Source organism: Eretmochelys imbricata, chromosome 12 (assembly GCF_965152235.1).
Source record: "Eretmochelys imbricata isolate rEreImb1 chromosome 12, rEreImb1.hap1, whole genome shotgun sequence".
NCBI lineage: Eukaryota > Metazoa > Chordata > Testudines > Cheloniidae > Eretmochelys > Eretmochelys imbricata.
Window position 1 is genome coordinate 34,956,436 of NC_135583.1, and position 22,703 is coordinate 34,979,138.

At 41.8% G+C, this 22,703-nt stretch overlaps 1 protein-coding gene across 3 annotated transcripts in view; it reads right to left on the reverse strand.

The window, feature by feature from the left end:
• The window catches only part of MLYCD (malonyl-CoA decarboxylase), a 45,355-nt gene extending 41,964 nt beyond the window's left edge, over positions 1 to 3,391 (reverse strand). Inside the window, exon 1 of one of the 3 annotated variants that reach the window (XM_077831512.1) lies at positions 2,731 to 3,390. In XM_077831512.1, coding sequence (XP_077687638.1) covers positions 2,731 to 3,309 — 579 coding nt within the window. In that variant the 5' untranslated portion in view covers positions 3,310 to 3,390. Of the gene's footprint in view, positions 1 to 2,730 lie in introns of all 3 variants that reach the window. The other 2 variants (XM_077831514.1, XM_077831515.1) reach the window with 2 other exon arrangements.
• Positions 3,392 to 22,703: the final 19,312 nt, after the last annotated feature.

The following is a 22,703-nucleotide window of genomic DNA, read 5'->3' on the forward strand; positions in this document are numbered from 1 at the left end:
CTGCATAAAATTCACTAGAGGATGGAGTTTACCCATCCTGCAGGGAATAAAGGAAATATGCATCAGAAGGTTTCATTAAAAAGAAAAGGAGTACTTGTGGCACCTTAGAGACTAACCAATTTATTTGAGCATGAGCTTTTGTGAGCTACAGCTCACTTCATCGGATGCATCTGATGAAGTGAGTTGTAGCTCACGAAAGCTCATGCTCAAATAAATTGGTTAGTCTCTAAGGTGCCACAAGTACTCCTTTTCTTTTTGCGAATACAGACTAACACGGCTGTTACTCTGAAAAAAGGTTTCATTAGTTTCATATTGAGCAAACAGGAGTTGCAGAACTGTAAACAAAAACCAGCAGTTACCACACTATCTTTAAAATTTCAATCATTAAAACAACCTTTAAAAGAATGAACTAAGGGAGCAGTCTGATTGACATGTATTCACAAGAAGAGCCCCACACAGATACTAAATTTATATCTGCAGATGCGGATATCCATGGATATAAAGTGGATATCTGGTGAGCTGCAGGGCTCTACCAGGAAATGTAGTAGCGAAAGCAGCAGCATGTCAGGCTGTCGCTCGCAAGAGCCAGCGCCCATCCTGGGCAGTTCCTCTGAAGTGACTGTACGACCCCCCATCCTGCTCACTGGGGTGGGCACCAGGCTCACCAGCAGCTGTCCCTGGTCACGCTAGTGTGTGCAAGCAGCTCATATGCTCCCGGACAGGAGTCCCTTCCATCCAGTGATCTGTATCTCCTGCGGTTTTGCCATTGCAGTTCCTAGTAGAGCCCTGCAACTCCCCGGATAACCACTTTATATCTATGGATTATCTGCATCCGTGGATATAAATTTTATACCCGTGCAAGGCTCTATCCACAAGTGTCAGAAACAAATGAGCAAAAACATTAAAGTGGTTGTTTTAAAATTGCAACACTATCCAAACATGCTAAAATATGTATATATTTTAGAGTATTTCAAACAAATTCCTCACAAACATCCCAGGCAAGTGTACACATGTCCCAGAATTGGATATATTTCCCTCATTTATTGCTCAAATTCACAAGCCTTGCCCAGCTCATGACTTCACTAGTTAAGAGCAGTCAAAAAACAATAAGATAATTTTTCAAAAAATACTGCGCTATAGTTAGAACGAACAACTCTAGACACTAAAACTCAGCTATTGCCCTCCTCTATTCTTTTTCTTTTCTATTAAGACGTTTGTAGAGAGGCAACTCTGGAGATATATGCAATCCTTGGATTTTCTTGACATTTAACAGGTGCATCTTATGTAAAAGAAATAAAACAGAATTCAGATCTAGTTTCCTGTAGTAAACAAGTGAGAATAGACTAAACTAAAGCCTCAGATGAGAGACAGAGCTAACACTTATATAGTAGAACTTCAGTTACGAACACGTTGGGAATGGAGGTTGTTCATAACTCTGAATAAAACATTATGGTTGTTCTTTCAAAAGTTTACAACTGAACATTGACTTAATGCAGCTCTGAAACCTTACTATGCAAATGAAAAATGCTGCTTTCCCTTTTTCCCTTTATTGTTTTAGTAGTTTATGTTTAACAAAGTACTGTACTTGGGGTTTTTTTGTGGGGGGGGGGGTGAGGGGAAGAAGAGGAGGTGTCTGCTGCTGCCTGGTTGTGTACTTCCAGTTCTAAATGAGGTGTGTGGTTAATTGGTCAGTTTGTAATTCTGAGGTTCTCCTGTAGTAGCTTCTTAGGGTATGTCTACACTGGGAGCATGCCTCCCAGCCTTGGTAACAGACACATTCTAGCACCACTTGAGAGAGCACGCTAAAAATAGCACTGTCCATGTTGCTGCCAAGCAGTGAGACCCAGACATTTGGGCTGGCTTGCCACCTCCAAGACACCTCAGGATGACACCTCCTAAGATTTTGCTTCATTAACATTATACTACACCTCTACACAGCATTTTGAAGTGAGCCTTTGAGACATACTCAGGCTAATGGTATTCATCCTAGTACTCTACAAATTGCTCTCTAGACAGCACTCTTTGAAGTTGCGGCTCCAGATCTGAAGCTCACACCACCCTCTAGGCTTCAGAGCCCAAGGAACAGCTACAAGACTCTGTCTGTACAGCTATTTTTAAAGCACCCGTTTGAGCTCCACTACCCTGAGTGTGTCAACCCGAGCTGGCAGGCTTTCTCCAAAATGCTGTGTAGACACACCCTGTGTGTTGTACCTTGGAATCAGAGTACATTCACCTCACCAGTTATGTCATACCAAGCCAATTATTCCACCTGCCAAAATGGAAATTCTCACACAAGTTGCAGGACGTCCTGCTACGTCCTGTTATTATTTTCCACAAGCGTGTTGCCTCGTGCCAATGGCTCCCTTCCTCCTGGCTCATCTAACCGCTGGCAAAGACACAACAGCTCCCACCTGCAGCCTACACCACGGGCAGCTGGTCTTCCTGGTGCCATGCCATATCATGTCCATCAGTGCACCATTTCCTCCACAGCGTGCTGGATTTCCCACCCCTCACACCATCCTCGTCATTATCTGTATTGCCGTGACGGGCCCCTCGAGAGAAATCTAGGGCCCAAGGTACATCCTGTTCGCTGGGTCCCACCTCCTCTCATTTCACGTCATTGACACAAACGTTGGGGGGAAGGGCTGACGAACTCTGGGCCCCCCTCTCATCAGCCCGGCACCTAGGAGCCCCACTGCCCCCCGCGACCCGTGCCCGCCCTCCCCTCACCCTGACGTGCGGCCCCTCCGCATGCCGCGCCGCCAGCGCCTCCACCAGGTCGCCCCTGAGCTCCATCAGGAAGCGGAGCCCGCCCTCCAGCCGGCCCAGGTGCTGGAAGAGGCCCCGGTAGCGGGGGCTGAGGTAGTAACGGAGCCGGTCCTCGGCCTGGAGCAGGGCGCCCGGCTCCCTCTGCTGCTCCCGAGCCTGCAGCACCTTGGCGCTGAACTCGGCCACCCGTCCGTGGTCCACGCCGAAGTCCCGGGCCAGGCGGGCCAGCAGCTCCGCCCGCGGGGGCCCGGCCTCCAGGGCCCTGTAGGAGCGCATGAACTCCGCGCTGCGGAGCTCGGCCGGCGGCGGCGCCTTCTCCCTCGTCTCGTAGGGGGGCAGCGGGGGCACGGAGCGGCTCAGCAGCTCCTCCATCGCCAGGCTCGGAGCCGCTGGGCCCGAGCACAGGGAGGCGGCGGCGCCTGACCCCGCTAGGCCCGCGCAGGGTCCCGTCACTATGGAGACGCCGCTAGGCCGCCTCGGCAGGACCCAGGGCCGGCGGAGCAGGCGCGGCGCAACCAGAAAAGGGCCCAGCCGGCTCATGCTGGCCAACCCGCACCCGGCCGGGACCCCCGGCCAGCGGCGCCAGGCTCCTCTCTACGCCGTAGCACTGCTAGGCCGCACGTTTTCGGCGACCAGCCAAACAAAAAGGCTGATTGGGTGGTGTTGCAGATTGCTGGCGGCGACAGCCAATCAGAGAGGGAGTGGGCGGGGAATTAGCGTGCGTCTGGCCGCCATCTTGAGTGTGGCCTGGAAAGCTAAAGGAGCGGTAGGATGTGACTCTTCCTTTAGGGTGGGGAAGCAACGGCCGCGCTCCGCCTCTCCTCTTCTCTCCCCTAGACCTGGCCTTCCGCACCCATTTACGAGTCTCTCCCCCTCAGGGCTTTGCCCTGTTGCCTCCTTCCTCTGTAGCCACCCGCTTTCCTCTTCTCCTGCTATGTCCTTCTCCTCAGGTAGCATGGGCCGCCATTTTGTCCTCCTGCTTCCCCCTCCGCCACGCACGTTCCACTCATGCCTGCTACTCCCTCCTCGCCTCCCTTGGAGGGGAACCCCGTTTTCAAAATGAAAAAACAGGACATATGCCAGAGCCCCACCCCTCTCTGGGGCCCCGCCCCTGGCTCCTCCTCTTCCCCCAAGGCCCCGCCCCCTGGCCAAGCCGGGTGCCAGAAACAGGCGGTGACCAGCGCTGCAGGGCATCAGGGACGCTCAAGAGTAGCCCCGGGCTGGTGTTCCCACTCCCTGGGACATGCCACCCAGGGCAGATGGAGAGTCTAGGACTCCGAGGTTCCCCACAGCGGCCTGGGTTCCCTGGGCAGCTCTTACTACTTCCCAGCTGTGGCTTCTGGCCTAGCCAGCCAGGGGCAGGGCCTCGGGTGGAAGTGACTGGTGCCACCCCTGAACCTCAGCCAGGTGCAGCGCTGCAGGGAATCCAGGCAGCAGGGCAAGTCGGGCGGCACCCTCCAGTACACAGTACCAGCAAGAGATTTTTAGCAGGTCTGGGGTAGCGGAAAGAGTTGGGGCTAGCCCCCTTCTCTTAAAGGAGCAGAACGTGGCTAGTGAGGGCATTCATTCTTTATATGGCTTTAACAGCATAATACATATGCTAACAAAAGCTTTGTTTAAATTTGTTAGTATATGCATTGTGCTGTTAAGTTGGTCAGGAGTCTTCAAGAGGGGCGGGGTGAGGAGGATGGAAGGTGTTTAAACATTGTTTTTGATTCTGTTTTTCCCCATTGGTCTGAATTATCCATGACGTTCATACTGCATCACATCAAGTCCAAATCATTAGAGGAATGCCTCTGCTTGCACTGACTAGAGGATGTTTGGATTCTGATGTCAGCCCAGGCTGACAGGAATCAAGTGTTGTCCCCAGTGTACATAGAATTCTTCTTTTCAGCCAAAATAGTCTAACTTGCATTTTGTTAACTGGAACTGGAGCAGCAAAACAAAGAAAACAAATGCCTCATTTTCCAGCTTTGTGGGTGAGAAAACTATAAGTGAAGATTATAATGCCGAACACTGACGGCCTTAAACTAGCTGCCTCGGGAATCTGCCAAGAACTTTGCTGAAAGTTACTCATCTTAATTCCTAGCTTGGTAGTTATCACACATCTGCCCACCTTTATTCGAATGAAGCTCCTTCTGATCTGTCAGCTCAGGCATTTTTCAGAGGAGCAGCCGTGTTAGTCTGTATTCGCAAAAAGAAAAGGAGTACTTGTGGCACCTTAGAGACTAACCAGTTTATTTGAGCATAAGCTTTCGTGAGCTACAGCTCACTTCATCGGATGCATACTGTGGAAAGTGTAGAAGATCTTTTTATACACACAAAGCATGAAAAAATATCTCGCCCCACCCCACTGTCCTGCTGGTAATAGCTTATCTAAAGTGATCACTCTCCTTACAATAAGAAAAGGAGTACTTGTGGCACCTTAGAGACTAACCAATTTATTTGAGCATGAGCTTTTGTGAGCTACAACTCACTTCATCTCACGAAAGCTCATGCTCAAATACATTGGTTAGTCTCTAAGGTGCCACAAGTACTCCTTTTCTTTTTGTGAATACAGACTAACAGGGCTGTTACTCTGAAACCTCTCCTTACAATGAGTATGATAATCACGTTTGGCCATTTCCAGCACAAATCCAGGTTTTCTCTCCCCCTCCCCCAACCCCACTCTCCTGTTGGTAATAACTTATCTAAAGTGACCACTCTCCTTAAATGTGTATGATAATCAAGGTGGGCCATTTCCAGCACAAATCCAGGGTTTAACAAGAACGTCTGGGGTGGGGGGGCAGGGGTAGGAAAAAACAAGTTTCATCCAGAACAATTTCAGTTTACAACCTTGGAACCTAATTCTGTAAACCCTTAATCATTTGATCAGTTCCATTGAAGACAATAGGACTATTTGCATGACTATGAACCACTTTTGTGGTAAGAGTTTCTGGAGTCTGTTCTGTTCCTATAAAGGAAGTTGAATCTCCCATTGAAATGCAATGTTTGGATATAATACCATAATGCGTTTAGGATACAGTTCTACTTAACATTTGACTTTTAGTAAGTCAAACATATGCTGAAATGGCTCCTCACACAACTCCAATATTCCATATAAACAGACTGAAATACTACATATTTGGGGGGAAAGTGAGTAGTTAAGCATGTTGATGTTTGTATATACAAACACCCATTTCATCACTGTACTGGAAAATATAGCTGAATTTAATTTTCTGTTGAATTTGAAGAAAGTTTAACAGCCCTAGTTGTTTTCTGTGTTAATCAATCAGTGCGTACCTGAAAAAAATGCATGCCTTCTAAGAGAAAAGAATCAGTCCATGCTTACTGAAAAAAAAATTCCTTCCAACTGGTGTTCAGACGAGTGCTACAAGACACATACGTAACCTCATGAGCAAAGGGCAGAGAGGATACCCTCCCACATTATGACCAGCAAAATAATAATAATTAATAATAAAATCTCAAAGAGGCAGAGATTCACAGATTTGCAAACCTAAAAACATGTGTTATGCTAAACCACCTCAGCACATACAAGGCCGATGAACATTAAAAAGTTAACAGTGTGATGGGGCAAGGCCAGATGGCTATAGAAAAGTAGCGGGAGATAGATATATTAGCTCCAGGCTAAACAAATCCCTGGCACCAGGATAAGTGAAATAGCAGCTGCTCCAGGTCAGTTAAGACACCTGGGGCCAATTAAGAACTTTCCAGAAGGCAGGGAGAATGCTAGGTTGATTGGGACACCTGAAGCCAATCAAGGGCCGGCTGAAACTAGTTAAAAGCCTCCCAGTTAGTCAGGTGGGGGTGCATGTCAGGAGCTGTGGGAGGAAGTTGTGCTGTTGGAGAGACTGAGTAGTACACACCATATCAGGTACAAGGAAGGAGGCCCTGAGGTAAGGGTGAAGTAGAGCTTGAGGAAGTGAGGGCTGCTGTGGGGGAAGTAGCCCAGGGAATTGTACATGTCATGTTTCTAAAAGGTCAGCTACCATAGCTGATACTATTAGGGTCCCTGGGCTGGAGCCTGGAGTAGAGGGTGGACCTGGGCTCCCTGCCCTTTGCCCCCAATTAATCACTGAGACAACAGAGACTGTGCAAGGAAGGATAGCTTCTCCTCACTTCCCTAGCTGGCTTATGATGAAATGGCTCTGTAGACTGTGACCCTTCTCCCTAGAGAGAGAGAAGGGTTCCGTGGAGAGTCACAGCGAGCCTTAGAGGCTTGCTAAATCTGCCAGGAAATGTGGGACCCATGGAGGCAAGGACAGAGCTTTGTCACAACACCTAAAAATTAACCTTGCCCTTGTAGACTAAACAGTGTCATGTCACTGGCTCCATCTCTGTTACACAACCAATAACAAAAGTACAGTGGGGCATGTTGCTGGCACAGAGGGTCGCAGGTACATGCTGTGATTTTTCAGACTCTCTTTTGGCAATTGTAATGTACATTAAATAGCTGGTACTTATGATTATTCTCTTTCTATGCATGTATATTCATCTTGGTATCTGAAGTTATGAATATTAGATATGTTTGCTTGCTGCTGTGGTAATACCCACAAAGTATTTAGCCAGCACATGAAGAGACAAGTCAAGCTGAATGGCCCATTGAGGAACAGTTAGCTCACAGTGGACCCTAAAAAACGCCTGTCTACATTTAATGGACTCTTTGTGAATGTTCTAACTAGAATATGGGCTGGGCTGATAAACATGTAACTTGCTCATGTGACTCCAAACACCATCTTTCACAGTGAGAACAGATTTCCCTTTACTTGGCTCTTGGCAGAAGCTAAAAGGCCCTGGCCTTGAAACATCTCCATTTTGCCTCTTTCCTGTTCCAGCCTCTGGACTATGAACATGTACTAATGGGAGCATTCTAACCAAGAGACTGAGGACTTTAATGTAATCTGGAGCCTTCATATTTCCTTGATCCTTTGCAGATGGATTTATGAGTTGGATATGGTACAGAGACTGTTCTAACCTCATTGATTGCTGATTTCTCCCTTGCAATGGACAAGATCAGATGTCTGACTTTCTCACATGAGTCAGCAACCTTCGATATTTGCAGCATAAGCACACCTTGCTTGAGTGGTTTTTTCTTTCCTCTCCAAATGTCAAAACCTGTTCCCATTGAACTCAATAGCAAAACTCCTTTTGATTTTAATGGGAACAGGATTTGGCCCCAAGAGATCAGAGAATGTGATTTTGATCAATTGCTTATCTCTCCAGAGACAGTTCTCATGCACATTCTGCCAAGCTGATTTTGATTGCCCTTCCTGTATGTCATGCTGAAGAAAATAATAAAACAAACTGGGCTGTAGATCTATCAAGATGTACATGACACACACAGTTCTATGTCTCTTTTCCCTCAAACCCAGATAGCACAGTATCTTTGCTTTCCTAGTGCCTGGCACTTATATTGGGCCCATAGACACTGCTTATTGCTTGCAGTGTCTATGGGCCCAATTTTAATTCAGTGTAAATTGGCTATTAACATAACTGGGAGCAGTATTGGGCCCCATAGATCTGATCCTGAGAGGCACTGAGTGTCCTTGACTCCCTTGTACTTCACTGGAAGCTGAGGATGCTTGTCCCCATGCAAGATCAAGCCATCTATGCTAGTGAAAAGCAATACACAAGAGTAAACTATTGTTAGTTATATTATGAAATGTAATTAAATGTTTCTAAAACAACACACTAGGGTCACACAGGCAGAACAGAAAACAAGATTGTCACAGCAGTCTCACATTTGTGCAGTGTAGGTCATAGACTCAGATAATTGAAGGGGGGAAGGCAACAAGACTCAGGAGCATTAAAATATGGAAAATAAATATCTATTAAAGTGTGTGAGGACAGAATCTAAAGTTAACTGAATCAAATTACAGAAATTCCCACAGCAACCTCAGAACAGTATAGCACCCGCTAAAGTAAAAGCCCCTGGAGTTGCAACAAGCTTTTATCTGGGCTAAACAAATCATTTCAGGCTGCTGAGTCCCTCTGTCAGACCCTCAGACTAAACTCAGGGCTCAACTACTCTTGAAATGCTACAGTTGCACTGCTGTTGTGCTTCAGTGTAGACGCTATCTGCACTGATGGGAAGGGTTCTCCCATCAGCATAGGTAATCCACCTCCCCTTCAGTCAACCTAGCACTGTCTACACTGGAGGTTCAATCGGTTTAACTACACTGCTCAGTGGGGTGGATTTTTTCACATCCCTGAGTGATGTAGTTAAGCCAACTTAATTTTCTAGTGTAGACTAAGCATCAACCTTTCCAGACAAGAGCAAGCCTCCGTGAGTAAGGTTCGCATGCTAAATTTAGTTGTAGGCTAGCTGTATTTCCCAAACCTGGAGCAGGTTTCTGTCTAACCCCAACCTTCCCAGGCCAGACTGACTCTTTCAAAGCTGGGGCAAGCTTTATAGCCCATGAACCGTGTTCTCACTAAATTCCAGGCAATTAGCTAATATTATCACCTTAATAAAAACTTAAGGTGAACAGCAAAAATGGGATTACCCATTTATACCCAGCCAAAGCTTGGTTTAGATCTCATGGTGTTACACTGGTGTGTGACTTCCGTAAAGTTACTCCTGATTTACCCTGTCATGAGATGAAAATCAGAACCTGGCATCTGGCTCTATGATTATATAGAAATACATTTATTCCTCCATGACACAGTTTCCATTAGACCACATGAGTTTATTTTAAAAGCACATATAGTGGCATCGTTAAAGTATTTGGCTCAGATTTGAGATTCAGAATAGATTTAAGTGAGCACATGATTGGGCCCTAAATGATTAGATCCTGATACTGCAATGACTTCCATGGGAACCTATGTGCCAGGGGCATCATTTGCTATGGGACCAGAGATCCATTTACCCACCCCCCAGCTTTTTATAGGTCACTATGCTCCATTATGGCTTCCACTTCCTGCCCCCAACTTTGATCTTAACTCTTGCTATGCCAGCAAACATTCATTATTCATCTATTTTTGCCATCCCCAGAAGTTTTCTGAAGTGATGCCCTGCTCTATGCCCACAAGGTGCCTCATTAACTTCAGTGTGGCTCCACATGGGGATAGAGGCTCCATCTAGATGGAGCTCATTGCAAGGCCTTAGACTTAATATTGGAACAAATATCAAATTTTTGAAAGACTGCACTGTTGCATTATTATTCCTTTCCCCCCTTCTCTGTAATATGATTGTGGATTTTCAATTTAATGAATAAGGTAATATTGATCTATTCAGATAAATTATTTATTTAAAATTGCAGTAAAACGTGCACAGGAGGAATGTTTTATTCAATTTATTTTAGTGTCACTGTCACAGCTCTTAAATACTTGACAACTTTGTGTGATACTGTCACATCTAATTTTAATCAATTTTCCCCCCCAAATGCACAGTGTTAATCAAAATCAATGTCTGTCTTCAAATTTAATTTAATTGTAAATATGGGGGCAAAATCCCAAATTGCTAAGTACTTACCTTGTGAGGATGCAATACCAAAAAAACATAGGAAGAGCTGTTAAGATACTATTGACTTATTTAATTTCTTTTTTTAAAAAAGTATTCTACTACAGAACCAAGTCTGAGAGTCCTTGCTGCAGTCATTTTCCATTGTCAATGGGTCAGATTTGGAGCTTGTTAATTTTTAACATCCTCCACAATTGGTATTTCTGTTGGAGCTATCCGCAGGCTAAGAAATGAATGATCATGGAGAAGGTGCTACCCTCTCACCCTTATATTTGGTTTTTCTGCTTCATCACTGGCACGTACAACATGCCTATATTTGTATCTGCTCAGTTGATAGAGGTACTGCAGCTTTAAATGGTATCAAATAAACTGGCACCTTTCACAAGATCTTTTTTTTTTAAAATCACTTAAGTCTGAACGAAAGACAAGAGTATCAAACAGCAACATTCGTTAAAAAAAGAGTGGACAAAATGAAACCAAAACGATGGAGCTTTTTTTAAACATTTTTCCCCCCAAATTATCTAGCTCAATTAGTTTAAAAAACAGTTGTCATGAGAGGTGTGACTATGCTAGGTAACGAGTGTGTCCAGCAAACCACTGAGGGCCTGATCCTGCAAACATTTAAGCATATGTTTAATTTAACTAGCATGAGTAATCCCACTGAAATCAATGGATTTACTCATGGTAGTAAAGTTAAGCAGATGCACAAGTGTCTTCAGGATTGAGACCTTTGGTTCTGGTCCTGCATCCCTACTATTCAATGGGAAAATTCTCTCTGACTTCAAAAGTATAGGATCAACCCCTTAGTAAGCTCCACTTCCACTCCTTAGTGTTTGCCTCAGGTGGCACATGGCCAGGATTCATCACCATATTTGGTCCCCTGGTTGGATTATTAGTTTCCCCAATTTGGGTCAGGTACCGATGGATAGTGTGACGTGAACACTAATCCATGCCCTCCCACTCCCACTGAAGGCAGCAGAGGGAATTGACAGCATGTAGGCTCAGATCCTCAGAGGTATGTAGGGACTTACCTCCCTCTAATTTCAATGGGAAATAAGCACCTGAATACCTTTGAGGATCTGGGTCTCAATACCTCATAGAATCAGGCCCAATATTTAAACCTTAATTACATAAGTATAAAGTGCTTTTCCTCCCCTCACTCTGATAACTCTCTAGATTGGCCCTTTTCCTTATTCTCACAATTTGTTTCTACATAAACTATAAGCCATTTAAAAATGTGCCTACATGCATTGCTCACCCACAAGTGCCATCATGAAGTAAGTGAGAGAACTTTTTATTAAAAGTTAGACTCATTATTAAGTAGATTCATTTTTTCAGGAAAAACAAGTACTTGCATCAGTGTTTTGTTGGTTTTAAAAATAGAAATGTTTCTTCAGAGGGAAACTTGAGTTTATATCCAAAAGGTAGGTAAGCAAGTAGTTCGGGTCCAAAAATGTATTTTCCTTGAAATCAGATTTTATAAAACCCAGCATGAACAAAAATGTTTTCATGACATTTAAACATGCGAAAAATTCCCTGGCTTCATTGAAAAACCTGAACACAGTACTATTGTGCTAGTTTCTGTAAACCAGAAAGTGAAATAGAATGTAATTACACTTTAGGAACTAATTTGAACCAGTAAAGTTTCACAATCCCAGCAAAAAGCAAGCTACCAGTATAACTGGTGAAAAGTCAGGCAGATCATTCAATCAATTCAATCATTGCTCAGGTGATTTCTACCCACCTTCAGATTTTTATTTTTTAAATGAAGCTGCACAGTTTTCAAAATAGACAAAGGAAAAATATTGTTTTGTACAAAATAACTGCCTGGGACCGAGCTCCTTGTTAAGTGCTCATTTGCTAAATTTTATTACAATGTCTACTGAATGATACTATCATTTTAAGAGTAAATTCAATCATGAAACTGTTTATTTGACACAACAATCCATTTACATATGAAAATCATTTCTGACATTATGGAGTATCTAATGTTGTAAATAAAAACATGCATCGCAGTTCAAGTTCACACCAGACTGAAATGCTTAAAGGAAACATATTGGAGGTTTTTATTTTTATCTTGTCTAAGCCTCTTCCATCTGCAAGTTGTCAATATACAGTTCTAATACTAGTGAAATCGATTTCACTATCTCACTCACTTAATTCCCATTTTCAATAGATACCTCTAAACTTAAATATAAAAAGTTTATCATTAAGATCCCTGATCCTGCAAACACTTATGCACATGCTTGCCTTTGCTACTGTGAGTAGTCCAATTGACTAGTGAGACTATTCATGGTAATAATGTAAAGCACATACATAAGCATTTTCAGGATTAGGTCCTAAATAGAGATAAAGGCCCCAATCCTGCCTAAATTATTCTCATTCTTAATTTTACTATGTCATTTTAGATGTAAAGTAACAGGAAAAAATTGTAGTCCAGATTCTCAACAACTAGAAATTTGCATAGCTCTGTCGAAGTCAAGTAAATGAAGCTGATTTACACCTGCTGAGATTCTGGTTCTAAGTTTCATTTTATCAGCAGCCTTTTTAAAATTTTTAGTCAAAACTATATCCCTGGATATCACAAGATAAAGAAGAAACAAGTTTCACTTGAACTTTGTGCATGAGAGTTGCAGCACATATCCAAAGACATGATCCATTTGAATGGAATGGTAGTTACACATAAGTGTAACTACCAAGTATTTGCATAAGTTTTTGTAGGAAAGGGGCTTAAATGAGGCCTGGACCATGGTGTCATTGAAGACAATGGCAAAACTTCCATTAATTTCAATGGGAGCAAGACTAAACCCAAAGTACCTAACATAATGTCTTACTAGGAGAAAAGCCATTCAGCGCAGGTGTATAGTGCTGTCTCTGAGGTGCTCTGTGGGGAGATATTATTCCACACCTGCAAGAAGGGCACGATGATTTTAAAATATTGTTACACATCAAGAATTAGAAGCATACAGGAGCTTTCCATTGCTTTCAGACTAAAAATGCTGAAATAAATGTAGAACTGATAGAATGTATTAAAAAGGCCTAATGGTGTATTTAATTTAGAACAGCCTTTTTCATTTTAGAATGAGTAGCAAGGATAAGAGGTGGTAAAAGGTTTCCCTTTTAGTGCTTAGTAAATTACAGGTGGAAGCAATAGTTTCAGGTTCACAGCACAGCAGTAAGTTGTTTTAAGCACATTTGTTGATGGATTTTTGGGAGAGCCTTTAGGATAATTTTAAAGAGGATTTGGTTTTGAAGATTTCATAAATCTCATACTGCATTATTGAAAACAAACTGACACTAGTTATTTTGTAGAAAGCAGAACTTTTTCAGATGTAGCAATGAGCCTTCAATTATTTAAACCCTTCAGTTAGGGTTGTTAAATCTGACAGGATTAAGGGCTGTTTAGTTACAAATCCAAAAGCTTTTTGTTGTTTACTAAAATTAAATGACAAAGTTGTACTCCTAACTGCAACTAATGCTTAATTTTAGACTTAATTTTAGATATGTACAGTAATGTCAGTAGAATGATTTAGCTGTAAATACAACTCTACTTCTTCATAACATTAGGCTAAACTCGAATCCCAAAGCTTCCATTACCTTCAAATAGAATTTTGTTTTTAAGGATTGCAGAGTTCAGCTGTATGGCCCCAGTCCTGCAAATGCTTATACATATGCTTACCTTTACTATCTTGAGTAGTCCCACAAGAAGGGGCTCTATAACATGCACGTGCAGTTATTTTGTACAAAATAATTTTTTCATCTATTTTGAAAACTGCACTTTATTTAAAAAATAAAAATCTGAAGGTCAGTAAAATCACCATTTTATTAATGACAAATCAAAGATAAAGCTATTATGTTTTGAGTGTGTTGGCAAGTGCTGCAAAATTTAATATTGTGGGTGAGATTCACAAGGGAGACTTAGATGCTGCAACACCGTTTAATTTTAAAGTGCCCTGCTGCCTAATGGAATTCACAATCCTAAATTAAGGTGGCCAGGCTCCTTATACAATGCATGGGAGAGTTAAGTGCCTAAGAATGGCATTCAGAAAAGTCAGCACACTAAGCAGGGAGCCACCTAAACTAGCCAAAAGGAAATGCTGGGAAGAAGGGTGGGGCATAAATCCTGCCCCTCCTAAGAAGTTAGCTACCTAAGTCTGGGCCAGAGGGAGATGCCTGTTTCCATTCAGCATTCACAACTGTGAACCCTCTTCTGGAGTTAGGTGCATAAGCCAAATCAGCATTCTTTCAAGAAAAGTGGTTGCAGTGTTACTGCTGCTCTACCCTTATAACCTGAAGCCCACCGGTTAGAACAGGTTGTGGGATCAAATCTTCCCTCTGCCTGATGTAGAGCAAGAATCTGAATTTAGGTCTACCTCTCAGGAAACGGCTCTTAACGACTGAAGTATTCTGGGACAGGCCTTCCACAGTCAGATTTTAAGGCCAGAAGGAGCCATTATGATGATCTAGTCTGACCTCCTGTATAACATAGGCCATAGAAAACTTCCACAAAATATTTCCTATAACATATTTTTAGAAAAAAAGCATCCAACCTTGATCTAAAATTTCAGTGATGGAGAATCCACCATGACCCTTGGTAAATTGTTCCAATGGTTAGTTACTTTCACCATTAAAATGTATGCTTTTTTTTTTTTCAGTCTCTTGTTAAAGCTATTCCACTGTGTAAAATACTTAATGTTCGTGTACATATGTTACAGGACAATAGCAATTTTCACCTTGCACTTGTTTGTTTTTGTATCCACTTGTTACATTTTTTACCTTGACTGAGCTAGCTCTTTTACAATTGCATGAGTTTTTGTTTCCAAGCAGCAATTCTTAATGTGATTGAATGCTAGCCTGCAGTAACCAGATTGACTATTGTAGTGGTAGACTACCTTCACTTTGTTCCAGACCATAACCTGGATTATAAAAATGGGGGGCAGAGGGAAGTGCAATAAAAGCTCTGCATAAAAACTGAATATGGAAGAGAATTTACATTCTAGCCTTTTCACGTAGTTCATCACTGAAGCCATTTGGCTTCTTTAATGAAAGCTCTCCTCTTAATGACCTGTCCAATCAGATAACTGCCCTTTCACTCTCCTCCTCATCCCAGTGTCTATGACAGGGGTGGCCAACCTGAGCCTGAGAAGGAGCCAGAATTTACCAATGTACATTGCCAAAGAGCCATAGTAATACGTCAGCAGCCTCCGTTCCCAGCGCCTCCCGCCCACCAGCAGATCTGCCGATCAGCACCTCCTGATCAGCTTTTTCATGGCATGCAGGAGGCCCTGGGGGAAGGGGGGAGGAGCAAAGGCACGGCAGGCTCAGGGGAGGGGGCAGGAAGGGGTGGAGTGGGGGGCAGAGCCAGGGGTTGAGCAGTGAGCACCCCCCGGCACATTGGAAAGTTAGCACCTGTAGCTCCAGCCCCGGAGTGGGTGCCTATATAAGGAGCTGCATGTTAACTTCTGAAGAGCTGCATGTGGCTCCAGAGCCATAGGTTGGCCACCCCTGGTCTATGAACTGGTTATAGATATTGGACCAAATTCATCCCTGCTGAAACAAAGCACATTTTATAATCTTGCATGAATTCCTTGCAGTCCTCTTCACTTTTCTCTCTCTCAACATAATAGAGGAGCAGTTAGATTAACAGTTCAATACAAACTAGACAAAATTCAGTTTGAGTATATTGTAGCACTTAGAGGATAAATGGCCTGCAGCCCTGGAAATCAAAGTCCTTTATTAAAGCAGAGGGCTGCTGGGTGTAATCGGTTTCAGTTCAAGCTGATACATTGTCCACCAATGACCTCAACATTGACCCTGGGAGGACCAATCTCTTTCTCTGCCTCCTTGAGATTAGGGTGATTTAGTTTCCATGATTCAGCCCTAGCCTTGGCTGAGCAGACATGTTCAAGAGCGTAGAGTTTAGCAAATTTTATGAGGAGCAGTTTTATGATGTACTGTAGGCTTCTGTTTACTCCATAAATATTATTTCTCTGACAATTACTGTTTGGACCTAAGAGGTGAATGTAAATTATTGGTTACAGTCCAGTACAACTTTATTTTGTATAGAGTTTTTCATGTATCCAAAAACACTCTGTAGAATTAAATGAAGCAGAATGAGAGAAATTAAAAAGTATCTTCTAATTTCATTAATTGTTCTTTGCAGCACACAGTGCAATGTTTTGGAAGTAATGTGGTTGGATGCTTTGGGGTTTTTTTACACCAAAATAATGGCTTTTGAGTATCTTCAGATGATGTGTTCTATATTAATGGGCGTATTGGAAGAAAAACAATTTTGAATAAGGTCTGACTATGGAATTTTTCGAGGAATTAGGGCAGAGGACTAAGAATTGGCATTCCTGGCTTCTAACCACTGACTTTGATCCTGATCCTGGCAACATGTAAGCATATGAGTAGTTTTACACATTGCTCGTATGTGTAAAGATAAGCTTGTTCTTAAGTGTTTACATGTTTGGGGCCTTCACCTTGCTGGAACTCACTTTCCTCCTATGAAAAAATTAGGAAAATATTCTACTCACAAGGATGTTGAAGCTTAATTACAGTGAAAGCTGTGCAACATTAATCTGTCACCTGCTCTAATGGCCAGTAAGATCTTTGTTCTCATGAAGGTTTCTCCACAGCAATCCCACCGTTGCATGACTACCCATCATTGACCAGGAAAACAGAAATCCCTCTAGTGGCCATAGTCATTAGGTTTCACTGTATTTGATGCTTATAAATTGCTTTCCTTTTCTCAGATGAAAGGTGCTGTATGAGTGGAAAGACATTATTTGCTTAATGTAACTGCTGTGAGGATGACTTGTTTAGGAACCACTGAGCATTTATGCCTCATTCATTAGTGGGTAGACATTCATTTTACTATTGTACTGTAGTAGTGCCTAGAGACTCCAATCAAGATCAAGGCTGCATTGTGATAGGCAGGGCATGAGTGTAAAGTAAGGTACAGTCCCTGGCCCAAGATGGGGAGGGATATAACATATGCATTTATGAAATTAGCAAGATGCATATTTGAAAAAATAGCTGCTAAATTTGTGGAATAAAATGTACTTTAGCTCTCTATTATAATAGCTCAGAAGAGGCAAGTATAAATGCCTCCTCTCTAGAATCCTCCTTTCTTTTTCACAACTCTTAGAAAACCACTTCCATCTGAAATGAGTTATGCTTTTGCTTTCCTGGGGGCAATGTCTGGTTGCAGACGTCACGTTTGCTTTAGGCAACCCAATGTAACTGAAGGATGCATGAGGCATGCGTGTGTCAAGGAAGGGGATTTGAAAATCTGTCTAAACCATCATGAGGGTGGTTAAGTCATTGGTTAACAAAGTACCGGCATTACCTGTGGGTCAGTGCATGTACCTTACATTTACAGGCACACAGATTTCAATTTAAACTCGGTGTTGCACTGGCCTTGAAATAACTGTGCAAACCACAAGCTACTATGTCAATGGATTCAAGGCTCTAGGGATAAAATGTAATACATACTTATTTTAACAAGCTTTTCCAGAATGAAATTTCAGCTGTGGTGCAATGTTTATTCCAGGGTCTAATTTTTTTTCAACAGAACTATAAACAGTTGATGTGACTAGTGTATGCCCGTGAGGTCCGCAGGCAGAAATTGCAACGTAAATGTTTGAATCCAATTTAAGAAGGAAAAAACTTTTGAAGTTTTGCACGAAAGTGTGCAGGTGTGAAGTTATGTCATTACTTAAAAATGTAAATGCAACTCTAGCCCAGTACATAGTTCTCATTTAAATTTCCATTGATTACTGACAATGAAAAAATTACCAGCAGACTGGAGCATGAAAGACTAAATGTGGGTGGTGAAGAGATTTACTTCAGTTAATGTGGCAGTAAATCTAGTTATTCAGAAGGAGAAGAATCCTTTGAGGCCTTTCTTATAGCTACTGTTGGTTCTTGCAAATACTGCACTGGAGTTTGATAAAATTTAAAAATGTGTAGGCAAATTACAGAGACATGGATACAAGATCAATTTATAGCACAAAAGAGATTGTAAATTGTAGGGATTCATGGGGAATGCTCCCCATGGGAGGAAAATGCTGTTTTGGGTCTCTGGATACACCACTGTTCATCTCTGTACTTGAAGCTGAGTGTTGTAGAGAGGATGTGCTGAATTTCTGGATTGTCTGTTAGAAATGATAGAGAATAGAGCAATTATGGTTCAGCCACAAGTTTCACATTGCAGTTATGGAGCAGATTTTCAAGTTTTGTTGTGCACAGATGCATGCATATAACTGCACACATCTACATGGTGTGCACATGGCGTGTTAGGTTCCCAGTAGTCAGGTGAACATATCTGGTATAGGCATATGTAATTTAGGTATCTACAATTTTGTGTGTGCAATTGCATACACCTAAATTTGAAAATGTAGCTTTGTTTGTGCACATTTTAATGCAATAATTCATTATTACAAACACAGACTAATGATAGTGGCATGTGAGGCTGAAGCAATTAAATAATCTTCTTTTACACATTGTTTGCAGTACCACTTGATTTTAAAATCAAAGACTTTTTATTTCCAGATGTTCTTTCAATTGCATTTGTGTTGATTAACGAAGACTAGCCTGGGAGTTTAAAAATTGAGCAGTTTGAGATATAGTGCTTTGTATTGCACCTTACATCCCGAATCTCAAAGCACTTAATAGATAATTCAGTTGTAAAATACCAGTGTATTAGATAAGTATTTTATAATTAATACTAATGTGCCATTTTACATCTTTGAAGTGTTTTACACACAATTGTCTATCTTACAGAGAGGTAGCAAGAGAGACACAAATTGAATTTGTTCAGGACTGCACAGCTACTCATTAGCAAGCCTGAAAATGGAACTCAGGAGCTCTGGTTCCCAAGTAGTGTTCTCTAAACTCTGTGCAACACATTATTTGAGATTCCCAAAGAATATAGTATACAACTTGTCAGCTTTGGAAGCAGTTGAATTCAGGTGAGACTTTGTTGGTCCTCACTAATTTCAAGTGAAATAAACAAAAGCAAGAAGTTTTTCATGTCACTTTTTAAAGGATGTTTGTTGACCCCTTTGGCTGAAGATTCCTTTAAAAAATAAGACCTTCTGTTTTCCTTCCCTGGTTGCGTTTCTAAGTTTTTAGTACAATAGCCTCATTAGGGATCACAATTGTAATCAGCAGTGTAACCAATTATGAAAATCTGGCCTGCCACTCATGGGAAGAACCTGCATACCACATCTAAGTGGAATGTTCAATCAAGCCAAATGCTTCGGTGTGCCCTATAGCAAGCCAACATAAATTTAGGGTTTCAAATATTTTAATACTGTTTACGTTCATTGTAGCAGCTATGAATCCGATCATGGGAACAACAACTGAAGTATTTGTTTCACATGGAGAATGTAGGACTACGATACTTAATTTCCTCTGATGCTTATGATGGCTACTGCAGACAGTGCCCTCAAGGAAAGCTGTACTTGAGATATAAAATGGTCGAAGCTGAAATGTGCAAAGAGTGTCTGGATACCCTACTAAAAAAGGAACAATCCATAAACACACTGAATTCTTTTTCTACTACTTGGTATCCTTAAATATATTAATATAAAAATGGGAGTATCGTAGTAACTGATACATACAGCATTATTTTTTTCAGAACCCAACTACACTTCAGAAGAATAATCGAAGGACAAAATCGTACTCTCCTTTATTTTCCAGTTATTTGAGCTTGCTTTATAGGAATTCTTTGTATAATACTTGCCAAGTCAGTCATATGAAAAGGATTCATGTTTGGAGTTTTTTTCTAACTCTTTTTAGCACTTGCTGAGTTTTTAGCAAGCTAACTTTGACTGCCATAAGTTTGTGTGTTGCACTCTGGGTCAATGCATGCGTCTGTGAGCTATAAATTATTTGTTATGTACTCAGTATTTTATGAGGCATGCAATGAAGGGCCACTATAACAGCCATTATATATGTACTATGTCAGAAATACGAGTTTTGGTCTTTTGAAATCTTCTGGGATGTTTAGGAGTTAGTTCATGACCGTGGACTGTGAAGTTAAAGGATAGCTCTCTGCTCTCTAAAATGTCTTTCACTTCTGAATTTAATGTGTGTTAAATATTTCTAGACACTAATGAAAACCACCATTCCCTTCAGCATTTTTACTACAGACATTTGAAACTTCCTTTAATAGAAAATTAATAGCTCTCAGTGAAATTAATACCTAGTTTATGCAGCCCATTAGGAGCCAAATTCACCGCTCTGGTATAAGCAGATTCTTCCACTAACTTTTTTAGCAGAATTGAGCCCATTTACACCAGCAATGAGTTTTGTACCAAAATCTTTAGTGTTTTGTAAACACTAGCTAATTCATTCAATGTACAATAAAGCTGTAAGCAGATGATGCTAGCGTAGACCAAGGTTTCAATTCTGTAATTGCATATTGGTTGTTCCCTGTGATTGCATGAGTGGAATGCAGGATCAGGACCTGAGATTGCCACCAGCCTAGTTTTGGGATCTTGAGACCCGGGATTAATAAGGAGAGAATGGCCCGTTTGCTTTATGAAGAAGAAATATCATTATGGATCATAATATCATCCACCACACTTAAAATCCTGTACTGTACAGTGCATTGCTCTTTAGCATTCTGCAATAGTGAATTCTATGAGATGACTTCCTGGTGCATGTGAAGAACTTCCATGTTATTTGTTCTGAATGTACCTGCCATTCACTTGATCCCTTGTTCTTAGAACTACTTAATTGGACACAATAAAAGTAAATATCTGGTTATTTGTTGCATATATAATAAAGGAGGGCTCCATTTTTACATTTAAACAGACTTAAACAAAAAGACGCAAATACAGGTTAAGCCTGGCCCACTCCTTGTCAGCTCTTCTCTGTCTTGATCTAGGTAAATGAGCATTGAGAAATGTGTTTTTCCAAGCAAAGTTTCTAACTCGGTGTCTGCAGCGCAATCATTTGCCAGAAGTGTCATTTCTTTATCCACTCTACAGTGTCTCATTGCGAAGATTCCCAATTATAAGTTGAGAGGTTCAAGTTGGCTATTATCAGTGTTTACTTAGGCATGCTATTTGTGTCTCATCCTGTAATTGATTTCCATATATTCTGTCTTGGGATCTGACACATTTCCACAGTATTATCCTTCCAAGTATATTGCCTGAGCAGCACTAAGAAAGGTGAAAACTGTCTGTGCTGGGTGTTGGCAAAATAGCAGGACTCAAAGGAAAATCTTTCTGTCTTGTGAAAAACATTGCAGAGTTTTGGCGCTTTATCTAGTAGCCAGGTCTCACAAGAGCACACGCTCCCCATCCCCTTTCTGCTGGAATTCTATTTGCCAAAAATGCACATGGAAGAACCGAAAGCAAAACAGGATGACAATTACTGATATGAAAACAGCGTGCGTTTGTGGTGGACCTTGATGATATGACTACAGTCGGCACTCTAACATAGGATAAGAAGACATTAAGTATTGAGAACTGCCAACTAAAAAGTTAAATACGTATCAGAAGAACATAAGTAACCTAAGCAGAAACCCAGTCTGTATGAAGATCTTTTTATCAGAAAGACAACACTATCCACTGATATCTTATAATTGGAGGATAATTGTTAGGCATCAATTTTATTTGCATTTTGATAGCCTCTAGAGACCCCAGCCAAAATCAGTGTCATTGGGCTAGGCACTGTACAAAAATATTCTAAGACAGTCCTTGTCCTGCGGAGCTTATTCTAAATAGACAAAGGGTGGTAGGAGATGTAGCTTGTCCAATGTTGTGCAGTAACAGAATTCGGGTCTCCTCACTGTCCTTCCAAAGCCCTGTCCATTAGACCATGCTACCTTTCCATTATGTTTCCCAACTTCATCTCTGGGGTTAGCTTTGGTGCTTCTAAAAGTGTTTTTCAGATGTGTAGTCACTTGTTTTCACTTTTATTTCCTGAGGAATTTCCCCTGCCCTGGGGATTAATTTATCTCCTTTCTACCCATGGTACTTGTGTTGTTAAATAACTTTTATTTAAGCCAGGAATCAGCAACCTTTGGCACACAGCCCACCAGGGTAAGCCCCCTGGCAGGCTGGGCCGGTTTGTTTACCTGCGCATCCAGAGGTTCAGCTGATCGCATCTCCCACTGGCCGCGGTTTGCCACTCCAGGCCAATGGGGGCCATGGGAAGCAGCGGCCAGCACATCCCTCGGCCTGCCCCACGTGCCAAAGGTTGCTGATCCCTGATTTAACCCATGCCCATATAACCTAGTTATTTTCTATTTAAATGTTCTTCATGTTTAGGGGCTGGAGTGTCACTTCAATTTAATTTAAAGCCTTTATTTTCTGAATTCTAGAAATTGTATTTTTCACCTGCTTTCATAGTTCATTATTTGTAATTGGAGCAACATGACGTTTTTTCCAAAAATGTCTTGAAACCAGGTCATGGGATTTAATTACTTTACTGATCCAAAACTCAGGTCAGG